This window comes from Artemia sp. Qi Xiang Cuo, chromosome 18 (genome assembly GCF_049724085.1).
Source record: "Artemia sp. Qi Xiang Cuo chromosome 18, ASM4972408v1, whole genome shotgun sequence".
In the NCBI taxonomy this organism is placed as follows: domain Eukaryota; kingdom Metazoa; phylum Arthropoda; class Branchiopoda; order Anostraca; family Artemiidae; genus Artemia; species Artemia sp. Qi Xiang Cuo.
Genome location: NC_142811.1, coordinates 55866277 through 55881537, shown reverse-complemented (window position 1 = coordinate 55881537; position 15261 = coordinate 55866277). Strand labels below are relative to the sequence as shown.

General features: G+C 34.0%; 1 protein-coding gene across 1 annotated transcript in view; it reads right to left on the bottom strand.

Moving 5' to 3' along the window:
• gzl (godzilla E3 ubiquitin protein ligase) overlaps positions 1-15261 on the bottom strand; it is a 101731-nt gene that overhangs the window by 42162 nt on the left and 44308 nt on the right. The window contains exons 3-4 of the mRNA XM_089104679.1: positions 7825-8017; positions 4531-4636 (exon numbers count right to left, since the gene is read on the bottom strand). Coding sequence (XP_088960805.1) covers positions 4531-4636; positions 7825-8017 — 299 coding nt within the window. The remainder of the gene's footprint in view (positions 1-4530; positions 4637-7824; positions 8018-15261) is intronic.

The following is a 15261-nucleotide window of genomic DNA, read 5'->3' as shown; positions in this document are numbered from 1 at the left end:
TCAGAATTTCATTTTGCGTAAAGTACTCTTAAAGGCTGATCGCTTTCCAGTTTGATTGTTATCGGAGACTCTATTCGATTGCACAATATAATCTGAGTTTAATAACACGGGCCCCCGAGCTCGAACTCAGCTGTAGCCAACCACTGCAGAATCGACGCAAGGACCTTAGTAGTCACGATGTATCGTTAATCCTATATATACAGGATAATAACTCTAATGTTTGAAGGCCATCCGGGATCATTTATCACATGTAAAAATATCCACACTTATTCTTCTTTACTTAAACTCCTTTTAAATTTGACGCTCCGTGAATAAATACATTAAAAAATGACCAAACTCCGAATTACTCTCGATCGTTCTGAACTCGACATCTAGATCGAGGAGCGTATTTCCACTAATGATTTTTCGTAATTTTTACCTCATGATCGGTTGCGTATGTTTTGTCAACACCTTAGGCAGGTTTGATGGTTAATTTTAGGCTACTTTTGTTCTGAACTTAATAACCCAAGATCGGAATGTCGAAAACTCTAAGTAACCTATCCAATTAAGTTAATTTCTATAGGCAATTTTTATTAACAGTTACTTAAAATATTACCCCCCCCCCCCAAAAAAGCACTGTATGTTTCATCACTAGCTTTTGTGGCTTTTGATAGCTAACTCTAGGTTACTATTGATAGTTCTGAGCTTAATGACATGATATCTTATTTTCAATGACCTCATCGGGCGTTGTTAAGAGCTAGAAACAGTTGGGACAAGCAGAGTTACACAGTCGGGTTAACTCTGACCAACTCATATTTATTGACATAGAAAAATTTAACAGCCCTAATCCCCTTTTTAACCATCTTTACTGTTAAAAAGTTGGAAACCAACTTTAAAATGTTCTAGCCAACAATTGGCACAGAAAGTATGTCTTAATACTCGCCTAACACTAGGACAGAGTTGCTCGGAAGTAGCTGGAAGTTCAGTATTTAGGACAGTTTGAATTTTCAGATATGTAACCACTGCTAAGAATTGAAAAATTAACCATAAAACCTCAAGCCAACACGTAGAAGAGAACACATATATTTCATAATAGTTTGAGCAGAGTGCCTCGGAAGTAGATGGGTATTTAGGGGAGGGTATGTGCTATGCAACTAAGGTCTTCAGAATGCAACACAGGGGTCAATTTTTATGTTAGAATATAACAATTTATTCTTCTCCATCACCGCTGTCAGTAGCCCAAAAATTAACTAAAAAAAAAATTCCAGGAAACACGCTGTAGAGTACGTATTTGATGATATCCTTATGATTATGATTAAATAAATAAAACAAGTTTTTTAAACTGAGAGTAAGGAGCGACATTAAAACTTAAAACGAACAGAAATTATTCCGTATATGAAAGGAGCTGTCCCCTCCTCAACGCCTCGCTCTTTACGCTAAAGTTTGACTCTGCCTCATAACTTTATTTTTTAAAACAATAAAAAACTTTAGCGTAAAGAGCGAGGCGTTGAGGAGGGGACATCCCCTTTCATATACGAAATAATTTCTGTTCGTTTTAAGTTTTAATGTTTTAAGTTTTAGCATAACTTAATGCATATATCTTTTTCAATTATATATAATTTCTGTTCGAAACGCTTCGCTCTTTACGCTAAAGTTTTTTATTGTTTTAAAAAATAAAGTTATGAGACAAAGTCAAACTTTAGCGTAAAGAGCGAGGCGTTGAGGAGGGGACAGCCCCTTTCATATACGGAATAATTTCTGTTCGTTTTAATTTTTAATTTCGCTACATACTTTCAGTTTAAAAAAATTGTTTTTTTTTATTTAATTTATTATCGTTTTTTATTTAATTAATCTTTTATTTTTGCTAACAGTAATTTAATAAGTAAACAAAATTTGCATAAAAATTTTACTTTTCTTTTGCTAAATGGGTGTCTCTAAATTTGGTTATGACGTAACTTACAAATTAACTTACCTAACGAACTTCTATATTCGTATATTTTTCTTCTGGAAAAAAATACAAAGTTGCAGATTTTTGCAGATATGAGCTTGAAACCTATGTTATAGGGTTTTCTGATACGCTGAATCTGACAGTGATTTTCATTAAAATTTTTTCACTTTTAGGGGATGTTTCCCCCCTCTTTAAAAAATCAGGTAAATTTTCTCAGGCCTGTAGCCTTTGATGAGTAATACTAAACTTAATAAAATTTATATATTTAGAATCAGCATTATAAGCCCATTGTTTTGATACATTTATTGACATCAAAGTTCCGTTTTTAAAAGTTTCGCTTACTATTGAGCCGTATCGCTTGTTTTTTTTTTATTGTTTTTTTTTATTACGTATGTTATTACGTATATGATGGGTTCTCCCCTTAGTCAATACCACGCTCTTTACGTTAAAAGTTAAATTTTTTTTTAATTCACAAACCCCTGAATCACAAAGGCCGTTTAATTAGAATAGATAGCTCTTTTGAAAGCACTAAAAAAGACTGTAGCGTAAAGAGCGAGGTATTGACTTGGGGGAGAACCCCCTCATATAAGTAATAATTTCTGTTCGTTTTAAGTTCTAATGTTGCTTCTTACTTTCAGTTGAAAAAACTTGTTTTTTTAAATTTAATTTCTGATCGTTTTTTAAATAATGCTTGGAAATCCGGCCCCCCCTTCATAGAAATGTCCCTTACCCCAAAGAAACATCCTCCACGGAAAGATTATCCCGAGTAACCCCCTCCTACAGCCCCCTCCCCCCCCCACCAAAAAAATTCTTCCTGAAAATGTCTGTATACTTCCCAATAACCAATACAATATGCAAGCAATGGGCAAAGTTCATAACTTGCAGCCCTTCCCCTGGGAGCTGTGGGGGCTTAAGTCATCGTAAAAGGCATATTTATTAGATTTTCGACTATGCTAAACAAAATGGCTATCTCAAAATTTTAATTGGGTGACTTTGAGAAAAAAATGAGCGTGGGAGGGGGCCTAGTTGCCCTCCATTTTTTTTTGGTCACTTAAAAAGGGCACTAGAACTTTTAATTTCCGTTCCAATGAGCCCTCTTACGATATTCTAGCACCACTGGGTCAATACGATTACCCCTGGGGAAAAAAAAAACAAAAACAAACAAACAAATAAACACGCACCCGTGATCTTTCTTCTGGCAAAAAATGCAAAATTCCACCTTATTGTAGATAGGAGCTTGAAACCTCTACAGTAGGGTTCTCTGATACGCTGAATATGATGGTGTGATTTTCATTAAGGTTTTATAGCTTTTAGGGGTCTTTCCCCCTTTTTTCAAAAATCAGCCAAATTTTCTCAGGCACGTAACTTTTGATGGGTAAGATTAAACTTGATGAAACTTATATATTTGAAATCAAAATTAAAATCTGATTCTTTTGATGTATGTATTGGTATCAAAATTCTGGTTTTTAGAGTTTCGGTTACCATTGAGCCGGGTCGCTTCTTACTTACAGTTAGTTAACACGAACTGTTTGATACTTGGGTAGAGTGACTCGGAAGTAGGTGGGTCTTAAGTACCGTATAGGGTATGCCCTTGAAGAACTATCTTCAGTCTTAGTAAGTAAAGAAGGTAAAAACAATATTGGCTAAAAGATTATTCTGGAAATATTCCAGCAGCAAGGTCAAATAATAACTAGTCGTGGAATACAGATTTTTTTTTCCTGCTTATAGGTTCATTGATAAAGATTTTTCTTAAGCACTGTTCATTGATGAGTAACTAACGTTCGTTCAGTTCAAGGGGGGTATCAGTTCAAGGGGCACATCAATTAAGGAAGGAAAATACGCACCATTGCGAAACACGTACTTTGACCTACATCAAACCCTTTCCGTACTCTTAGAGATGGTTTATTGGGAGATGGCCAGGAACCTTCAGTCTGAAATTTCATTATTTTTATATACAGAAGAGAAGCAATGCGGCAATGGAGATCCTCATCAAACAGAGGGCATGTATGTTGAAGGAAACATCTGTTTTAAACTTAAGCACAGCCCTATTTCTCAAGAATAGCACGACGTCACTCGACTAATTTATTAATCATGCGTTTTTAAACAGTCTTAAAATTGTAATTCACTGTAGGCTACTTACAAATTTCATTCACTGTAAAAATTGATCTTAAAACTGAACTTAAAACTTAAAATTATGATTGAACTTAAAACATATACAGCTGTGAGGGAGTCTTCCTAAGACTACCTTTAGTCTCCGAAAGACTCCCTGGACAAACGAAACTATTGACCTAGAAATGTATTTTTAATTTTTATAGCCCCCCCTCCCTCCCTCTAAGTTTGAAACCTGTTTACACCTATGTAGAAGGCAAAAATAGAAGTATACATTATGCATCTATACTTCTCCAAATATTTGTCCATTTTCCTCAGGTAGAGATCCTTCGGAACAGTCTTGAATTGAGGGGGTTCCTCTCCTGAGACATCAACTTGTAACTTTCACCTCCTGAGAGTGTCTTCAGATATGTTCATTAACAATTTACTCCCCCCCCCCTCCATAGCTTTAATTTGGATCCAGAGGAACTTCTTAGTAAAAATACTGATCTTACCCTTTGTTATAAATAAATCGGTCTTCAATTTCCAGTCCATCCCGTTCGCCAATGAAAACAGACGGTATTGATATATCATCATCGTCTCGGGGCCCAGCCATTGGGTCTAAAACAAAAATTTGGGTGAGAATATTAGCGGCAAACTTTAAAAAATAAACAAAACATTATATGCACAAAATACATTTTTTTTTTTCACTAATACATTACTACATCTTTATTAGGCTGTTCTATTACCATTCAACCCTTGGAAAAAGTAATGTTATTATCAGAATGTCATTTAACTTTAATTTAAGATTAAAAACCAAGCAAAATGTCATTAAGCAGAATTATGACAAAAATGTAATTAAATTAATTAGAATATAATTATCACTCAGGGTCGTTTTGTCAGGTTTGAAACCTTGAGAGGCATTAAAATTCTACAAAGTCTATAAAACTGTCATAATTAGATAATAAACTTTAAAAGTTAGACTCTTTCTCACGACGCTATTTTTTAAAACAATAGAAACTTTAGCGTAAAGAGCGAGGCGCTGAAGAGAGGACAGCCCCTTTCATAAACGGAATAATTTCTGTTCGTTTTAAGTTTTAATGTAGCACCTTACTTTGAGTTAAAAAAAACTTGTTTTTTTATTTATCTAAAATAGGACAAATGTTCTCCCCCTAATTGGCGCCATTTATTCCTGAAGGTTTTATTCATCCACCTCAACAGCTTTCCAAGATTTTGTCATCCACAGTGTCTTGATGCAAAACTTGGGCATCTAATTAAATGAGTTCTACTGCGGTGAAAATAACACCAGGCATACATACCGGCGTTTACTTAAGAAGGGGAGGGGGGTAGTTGAATTCTTCAAAATCAAAGTGAAACAGGTAAATCAGAAGAATGACATAGGAGGGGATTAAAAATCATTACATTTAGAAATATGGGCTGGAAGAAACTTTTTTTTTTTACTTACATGAGATTTTCAAATATGATATAAAGGACGACACCTTAAAGGTTCCTGTCACATGTTTAATGAAAACTTACAGGAGATCTAGAGGACTGTTTTAAACAACGTTTCACAACTGTCAATTATAAATTATAAATAAGTATTAACTGTATTTACTCATAAGATTCTAAACCCCACCAACTGTTGATATCTATACCATGTCCCACTTTAGGGTCTATTTTTAGCCCCTCTTAGATCAACTTTCCTACCTTAAATTTAATCCCGAAGAGTTCGATTCATTTTGAAATTCGCCCCAGGCAATGTTAGTCTTCTTTCGATGTTTTTCTTTAGGTATGTTGAGGGCCCTCCCCCTATAATATTTGTGGCAAATAAAAAACGTTTAAAATAGCTCAAAATGCATCAAATTCACCCAAAAAAGTATAATATACAAAACGGGAATTAAATTCGTCTTCTTCACTGATAACACGTTAATTATCATAGAAAAATTCTACATGTCAGGATAAATACAGACTATATCCCATAAAAAAGTAAAACAATTAATGCATTATTACCACGAAAGGCAACATTGTTCATACATAGTAAGAATGTCACTTTTACGAATAAAACTCTTACCTACTAATATACCTATTTATTCTTGATTGTATGAAAGGTGAGTTTGACGGATTAGTTTTATTACAGAGAAAGACTTTAACAGTTGGATATAGACAGATATTGACAGTTGTAGTGATGGGAGAGATTGAAAAACTTATTTTTTTTTTATTTAATTTCTGGTCACTCTTTGAATAATCTTGGGAAGTCCAGCTCCCTCTACACGGAAAGACCCTGTAGGCAATTCAATCTCGGTGAAAATATACCCCAGAAAATTACCATTAACATCTTCACATGTGAAATTGAGTCGACAAAGAGAAAGTAAGACGAATAAAAAGAATTTCATACAGGAATTCTGGCAAATTCTTCTAGTGCAAAACTCCTCCTGAAAAGTTCACGCCCCGGAAACATTCCTTCCCGGGGATAATTCTCCCCGTGGAAAATTTCTCAGCAAAAAATTTAACAAGTTGAAAAACAAGTTTTTCAACTTGTGATTGGAGAGATGTGATGGAGAGTAACAGCAGTGACTAACAGTTGGAGAAACAGATATTCACATGCAATCAACTTGTGATTGGAGATTGGAGTGACAGATGGAGAGTTGGAGAGAACAGTGACTAGCAGTTGGAGAGACAGATATTCACATGCAATCAACTTGTGATTGGAGATTGGAGTAACAGATGGAGAGTTGGAGAGAACAGTGACTAGCAGTTGGAGAGACAGATATTCACATGCAATCAACTGAAATAATCAGCAACAAACATATGCACGATATACAACATCAAACACCACCTCTTGTAAGGTTCTATGGCCATGAATGCAGGGGAAAGAATGTTGAAAACCAACAACCAGAACTATTGGTTAAAGATCAATACCAATGCAGGGAATGACATGGGTAAGGGCCGAATTATGCCTTTGACCTTAAATTCTAAAATTTTATGATCCTTGACTAGATACCCATGGAAAAAAGTGATTTTCCTTGTTGTTCCAGGTGGGGGGCTTTAAATGTTCTATATAGATTTCTCGACAATTGCGATTCAAATGATGTAATTTTCATTCCGACCCGACACCAATTTCGAGGGTTTCTAATGAAGGGGTACCCAGGGGGATAGGGGTTTGAACCCCCACCCCCGAAATATTTGTCTAACTCGTAAAAACGTAACAAAATGGATATAAACAATTTTTTCATGCGTTTTTTAAGTTTTTTCCTGTGTAGTCCCTCTCTCGAAAAACAATTTTTGTGTAAAACATCCCCCGAAAAAAAAAAACAAATCCTGGATAGGGCCCTAGTTTCTAAGTTATCTTTCGAAATTCCCGTAAGTTTGTTTTCGCAATCAACTTTTACCATTTAGGTTAATCGAAATCATAGTTAAAATTCCTGGACCAGTTTCAAATGGCAATTATTTCTCACTTGATAGCTTTTTTTTAAGAAGTTGTTTTAAGAATAGTTTTATTTTTATTTTTGATTACTAAGGGCTGAATCCTTTTCTTTACTAGATTGCAGCGATCCCCACCACCATAACATACCAATCCCAAAATTGCCATTTATAATATTTTTATTTATTTTTATTGGATTATTCCAATCCATTTTTGTATCTATAATGGGCTAAGAATGAAATATAATTATTATTAGAATCTTTAACAATTGAAACACTTTAAAATCCCTTAAACGTCCATTTTAAGACCAAATGAACCTCAAAATTTTTATTTTTGGTTACTATGGGCCAATAAAGAGGATAACCTCAAAATAAAGAGGATAACTTACCTAGGTTATCAGAGTTAACATTACGAATAATCGCTGCATCATATCCGGCTTCTTGTGCTTTTCGCACTTTATCAGCAAAAGTGCAGTTATACCGACGAATCAGGACGATCCAGTGACCATATGGATTCGTATTATTTGGAGGAGGTTCAATTGGAGAACAGGCATTATTTGGCTTTGCAGGAATAACGTACCCCTATGAATAAAATGCACCTTATATAACATTATTAATTAGTACATAATTAATATGTGTTAAAATTAACATAATTAATATTATTATAATTAATTATTGCATTAACCTAGCAATAAACACAGGGACGTACGCAAAAGGGGGAAGGGGGTTCAAGTCCTAGACATCCCAATATCACAAAAACTGTCTAATTATTTGGTGTTACTTACTTAATAGATCATTTGAATCTGCAATTCATTCTCCCCCCCCTCTTCCCCCAAAAAAGATTCCCGCGTGTGTACCTGAACGACCATACTAATTTCGTTATAAGTTTTGGTGGTAGCTCTTACTACAAGAGCTTATCATCAAAGCTATTATTATTATTAGTACTATTATTGCTATTATTATTAAACTATGTATGATTTAATATACTTACTACTATGGTGAAGGCCATAAAGCTTTAATGAAATCTTAAGATTTTTCAAAAATTTTAGACATTGCTTTCACCACCATATTTAACAAATTTTATAGCACATTTTACCATGTATACTTCTCTTATATACCATGTATACCAATTTTACCATGTATACTAAAAACGAATTTTATAGCAAACTGAACCAAGTATACTTCTCTCTTTACCATCATATAGCATCATGACAGCACATTTTACCATGTATACTTCTCTTATATACCATGTATACCAATTTTACCATGTATACTAAAAACGAATTTTATAGCAAACTGAACCAAGTATACTTCTCTCTTTACCATCATATAGAATCATAACCGCACATTTTATCATGTATACTTATCTTGTATACCATGTATACCAATTTTACCATGTAGACTAAACAATAATTTTATAGCAAATCGAACCAAGTATACTTCTCTCTTTACCATCATATAGCATCATGACAGCACATTTTACCATGTATACTTCTCTTGTATACCATGTATACCAATTTTACCATGTGTACTAAAAAAAAAATTTATAGCAAATTGAACCAAGTATACTTCTCTCTTTACCATCAAAAATTAATTAAAAAAAACTTTCCAAAAAATAATTTTTTCAAAGAAATGTAAAGGACTTTTTAAACTTAAGCTAAGGTGATACAATTAACTGTTAAAATTAAAACTCAAAACGACCAGAAATTACTATTAAAGAATAAATGAAACCCAAAACGAACAGAAATTAAATAAACAATGATAGAAAAAAACACACAACAAGTAATAATATAAATGAATAAATCGATCTTAAAACGAGTAATGCTTAGACTGAATAAAAAAATCAAGCTTAAAACGAAAACAAATATTTTACTATTAAAGTATAAACTAAACTTAAAACGAAAAGAAATTAAATAAACAATAAGTGAGAAAAAACATACAGTATGCATTAATTGAAATTAAAAAATAAATCTTAAAACGAGTGAAAATTAAATTGAATATGTAACTCAAGGTTGAATTTAATATAAATAACTTCAGACAAAAATCTGTATATCATCTCACAGCAGAAGCCTAGAGCCTGCTGCGTCATTGGTGCTTTACTGAAAACTACATGAGTCTTGAACAGTCTTGGAAAGTATAAACAAAATCAAATTGAATATTAGATATATATTGATATTAATTGTTGAAAGATCCATCAGTTCAAGGTTTTTTTTTACTGTAATTTTTATTTTCATTTTCAATGCTGTAAGAACTGGAAAAGAATAAATTTGTAATATACGAGTAATTCGTTTTCAGTGAAGCTCCAATGACGCAAAAGGCTTTAGGTTTTTACAGTAAAAGAAGGGGGCAGTATCCAAATTTTGTTTGTAGTGAAACTAGATTTGTCTTGAACAATCTTGGAAAGAACTAATAAATTAAACTGTATAATGTATAATGATATTAATTGCTGAAAGCTCATCAGTTCAAATTTTACAGTAATTTTAACATTTATTATCAATATTAAGTACAAAAGAAAACATTTGTAATATAATTCGTTTTCAGTAAGGCGCCAATGACGCAGTGGGTTTTAGGCTTCTGCAGTGAGGCGATACCCAAACTCTTGTTTGTAGTTATTTTTACTCGATTGAAACTTTATTTGCATATTCAATTTAAGTTTCACTCGTTTTAATATTTATTTATTCATTTACATTAATGTATATTGTATGTTTATTCGCATTGATTATTTATTTAATTTCTGTTCGTTTTAAGTTTCATTTATACTTTAATAGCAAAATATTTTTTTTCCTTTTTAAGCTTGATTTTCTTATTCAATCTAAGCATTACTCGCTTTAAGATCTATTTATTCATTTATATTATTACTTGTTGTGCGTTTTTTGCTGTCATTGTTAAATTGATTTCTGTTCGTTTTGGGTTTCATTTACTCTTAATTTGTAATTTCTAGTCGTTTTGAGTTGGAGTTTTAACTAGTATTTTAATCTGCTTTGCTTAAGATTGATAAGTCCAGTACTTTTCTTTGGAGAACTTCTTTTTAGGTAAGTTTTTTTTAATTAATTTTTTTTGTTTTTGAGCTCAAAAAATTTCAAGTTTCTGTAGAAGGGAAAGGGGATACTTACTTTCCGATTATTCTAGACTTTAAAAAACGGATCTAGAACTTTCAATTTAAATCGAATGAGGCTTTTTTCAAAGTCTATACGATTACCTCTTTGATAAAAACCTTATATGTGGACAATATACAGGTTGCGTAACTTGTGAACAGCGGTTGACAACAGTGAATGGATTGAAAAAATAGCTCCAATAAAGGGGGATTAGACCATTTCACTTGCTGACACAAAGGGATCACGACTGTTTTGAATTGACCTTAATAGGATTTTGTTTGCCAAAGCAATTTTGCATCTATCACAGAGTATGTATTTTAACCTTATAATTGGATAATTATAATAGATTTACTATGTGTTCTTCCCATGCAAAATTTTACCTTATTAAATTCTTTGGGGTGGGGGTGGCGTACTTGGCATAAAGAAGAAAACTTTAGCGTAGACAGTAGGAGAGGAGGAGGGTGAGGTTGGAGACTCATCCAATACGGGTCGGAACGTCACTTATCTCCTCCGTTCCCGATTTAGGAGATCAGACAGACTCATTGGGCTGTAGAATGTTGGACTGTTTGAGTTGTGGAAGACGTTAAAATACTCAAAAATACTTCATTTTTTCAGTTATTGCAGGATTGATTTCATAGATTGTGGACTGGTGAGCCCTCTGGGCTATCATTTGGGTGAGCCTCAACTCATAATATGCAATTTTGATTAATTGTTCCGTGTTATGTGCATTTTTTATTCTATATGTGTAATTTTGAGTTATACTTTTATCGCATTGCGTTCATTTCTAAGCCTTGAGATAAAACTGAAACCTTAGTGTAGACAGTGGTGGGGGGAAGTCTCTCCCCTCATATGCATAACTGAGCAGCTACAGAGAAAGTAATATAGGCTACATGAAAATAATCTGTCTTTTGAAAATGTCTTTTTTCAAAAGATACGAACAAAATCGTCTAAAGGAACCTTAAGTGCTATCTCTGACATTTCCGTTGATTCTTTATTCCCGTTACTTTCAGATGTAAACTTTAGAATATTATCGAATGGGTTTAGTCGTCGCCTCCCTGAATAATTCACATTTGGAAAACCCACCCCTGGGAAATTCCTCCCTCCTCAAAGAACATTTTCTTTTCCTGCTGATAAAATTTCACCCGCGTTAAATTCCACCCAGCAGGAATTTATTTATTAATTTACATTATTACTAGGACTAAATTTATTTATTAATTTATATTAATATCTACTGTATGTTTGTTTGCATTGATTGCTTATTTAATGATTGTTTGATTGTTTATATGCCCCCAGGGCATAACTTAAAACGCCTACTCCCGGGCCCTGGCTGGCTGAGTCGACACCGGAGTTTTTGTTATCAGAACTTTGAACTATTTTAAGAAAATATCTATCTCAAAATTTTTATCAGATGCATTTAGGGCGTGGAGGAGGGGGGAGGGCTAGTTGCCCTCCAATCTCTTTTGAATCTTAAAAAGTGAACAAGAACTTTCAATTTCTAATCAAGTGAGCCCTCTCTAAAGTTTATACGAGCATCCCTTCCATAAGAAATAATGGGAAGGATTCGGAGAATCCTGAAATTACAACAATTCCCCTGAGGGCTGTGGGGGAGTTGTCGTCCTCAAAGACCTAATATCCAGAATTAAAACTACGTTTAATAAAATGGCTGTCTCAAAATTTTGATTGGATGTGTTTGGGGAAAAAGTGGCGTGAGAGGGGGGTTAGTTGCCCTCAAATCACTTTCGACTATTAAAAGGGCACTAGCCCTTTGAATTTCCAATCGAATGAGCCTCTTTTGAAGTTTCTACGACAACGCATTCTATAAAAAACCTGATATATCCCAAGGCAATAACTTACAACCCTTGCCTTGAGGGTTGTGGGGGAGTGTCCTCCTCAAAAACATATTTTCTGTTAGCAATTCAACTACGTTGAACAAAATGGCTATCTCAAAATTTTGATTGGATGTGTTTTGGGGAATGATGGGCGTGGGAGGGAGGGCTAGTTGCCCTCCAATCACTTTCGACTATTAAAAAGGGCACTATCCCTTTGAATTTCCAATCAAATGAGCCTTTTTTGAAGTTTCTACGACAACATCTTCTATAAAAACCTTATATGCCCCTATTGCCCTAAGGGTTATGGGGGAGTATCCTCCTCAAAAACATATTTCCTATCTGGAAATCAACTACGCTGAACCAAATGGATATCTCAAAATTTTGATTGGATGTGTTTGGGGGAATGCTAGGCGTGGGGGGGGGGAGGGGGTAGTTGCCCTCAAATCACTTTCGACTATTAAAAAGGGCACTAGCCCTTTGAATTTCTAATCGAATGAGCTTTTTTGAAGTTTCTACGAAAACGTCTTCTATAAAAACCTTATATGCCCCCAGGGCATAACTTAAAACCCTTGCCGTGAGGGTTGTGGAGGAGTGTCTTCCTCAAAAACAAATTTTCTATCTGGAAATCAACTACGCCGAACAAAATGGCTATCTCAAAATTTTGATTGGATGTGTTTGGGAGAATGATAGGCGTGGGGGGGGGGGGGGTTAGTTGCCCTCCAATCACTTTCGACCATTAAAAAGGGTACTACCCCTTCGAATTTCAAATCAAATGAGCCTGTTTTAAAGTAGCTACGACAATGCTTTCTATAAAAAAAAACTTATATGCCCCCAGGGCATAACTTAAAACCCTTACCGTGAGGGTGGTGGGGGTATATCCTCCTCAAAAATATATTTTTTATCTGGAAATCAACTACGCTGACCAAAATGGATATCTCATAATTTTGAATGGATGGGTTTGGGGGAATGATGGGCGTGGGGGGGGGGCTAGTTGCCCTCCAATCACTTTCGATTATCACAAAGGGCACTTGAACTTTCAATTTCAAGTCAAATGAGCCCCTTTTGAAGTTTTTATGATAAACCCTTCCATATGAAGTGCCTCTGGGAAAAAAAATTAATAAAACATTGGAGCCGTATGGCCTTTACTATAGGCAACGCTACAGCGTTGCCTCTGATATAGCACATTTAATCGTGTATACTTCTCTTGTATACCATGTATACCAATTTTATTATGTACACTAAACAATAATTTTATAGCAAATTGAACCAAGTATACTTCTCTCTTTACCATCATATAGCATCATGACAGCACATTTTACCATGTCTACTTTTCTTGTATACCATGTATACCAATTTTACCATGTACACTAAAAAAGAATTTTATAGCAAATTGAACCAAGCATACTTCTCTCTTTACCATCATATAGCATCATGACAGCACATTTTACCATGTATACTTCTCTCGTATACCATGTATACCAATTTTACCATGTACACTAAAAAAGAATTTTATAGCAAATTAAACCAAGCATACTTCTCTCTTTACCATCATATAGCATCATGACAGCACATTTTACCATGTATACTTCTCTTGTATACCATGTATACCAATTTTACCATGTAAACTAAAACAGAATTTTATAGCAAAATGAACCAAGAATGCTTCTCTCTTTACCATCATATAGCACATTTAACCGTGTATACTTCTCTTGTATACCATGTATACCAATTTTACCATGTACACTAAAAAAGAATTTTATAGCAAATTGAACCAAGCATACTTCTCTCTTTACCATCTTATAGCACATTTAACCGTGTATACTTCTCTTGTATACCATGTATACCAATTTTACCATGTACACTAACAAAGAATTTTATAGCAAATTGAACCAAGCATACTTCTCTCTTTACCATCATATAGAATCATGACAGCACATTTTACCTTGTATACTTCTCTTGTATACCATGTATACCAATTTTAACATGTACACTAACAAAGAATTTTATAGCAAATTGAACCAAGCATACTTCTCTCTTTACCATCATATAGCATCATGACAGCACATTTTACCATGTATACTTCTCTTGTACACCATGTATACCAATTTTACCATGTACACTAACAAAGAATTTTATAGCAAACTGAACCAAGCATACTTCTCTCTTTACCATCATATAGCACATTTAACCATGTATACTTCTCTTGTATACCATGTATACCAATTTTACCATGTACACTAACAAAGAATTTTATAGCAAATTGAACCAAGCATACTTCTCTCTTTACCATCATATAGCATCATGACAGCACATTTTACCATGTATAGGCTACTTCTCTTGTATACCATGTATACCAATTTTACCATGTACACTAACAAAGAATTTTATAGCAAATTGAACCAAGCATACTTCTCTCTTTACCATCATATAGCATCATGACAGCACGTTTTACCATGTATACTTCTCTTGTATACCATGTATACCAATTTTACCATGCATACTAAAAAAGAATTTATAGCAAATTAAACCAAGTATATTTCTCTCTTTGTCATCATATTTAGTTTAATTGCGGTCTGAGGTCTGATGTCTGATCGGGGATCTTCTTTCTATTATCAAACCTCGTTATGCTTCACATAATCATGTAATACGAGATTTAAGCATACCCGCACACAAGGTTGGTGAATTTGGCCTCCCTTCAGTATAGTTCGAAGGATTCCACCCTTGAATATTGAAAAATCCGGGGCTAAAAATAAACTTGTTCTTATTTTGTTCCATTCCCAACTACCCTAAGAGTTGGGTTTGTGTCCACATACCATTTTCAGCAACATTCCTTTTAGTAATTCACGTAATATGCGAATAATTATCGAAGAGGGAAAAAGAAAAGATAAAAAAAAAATCACAA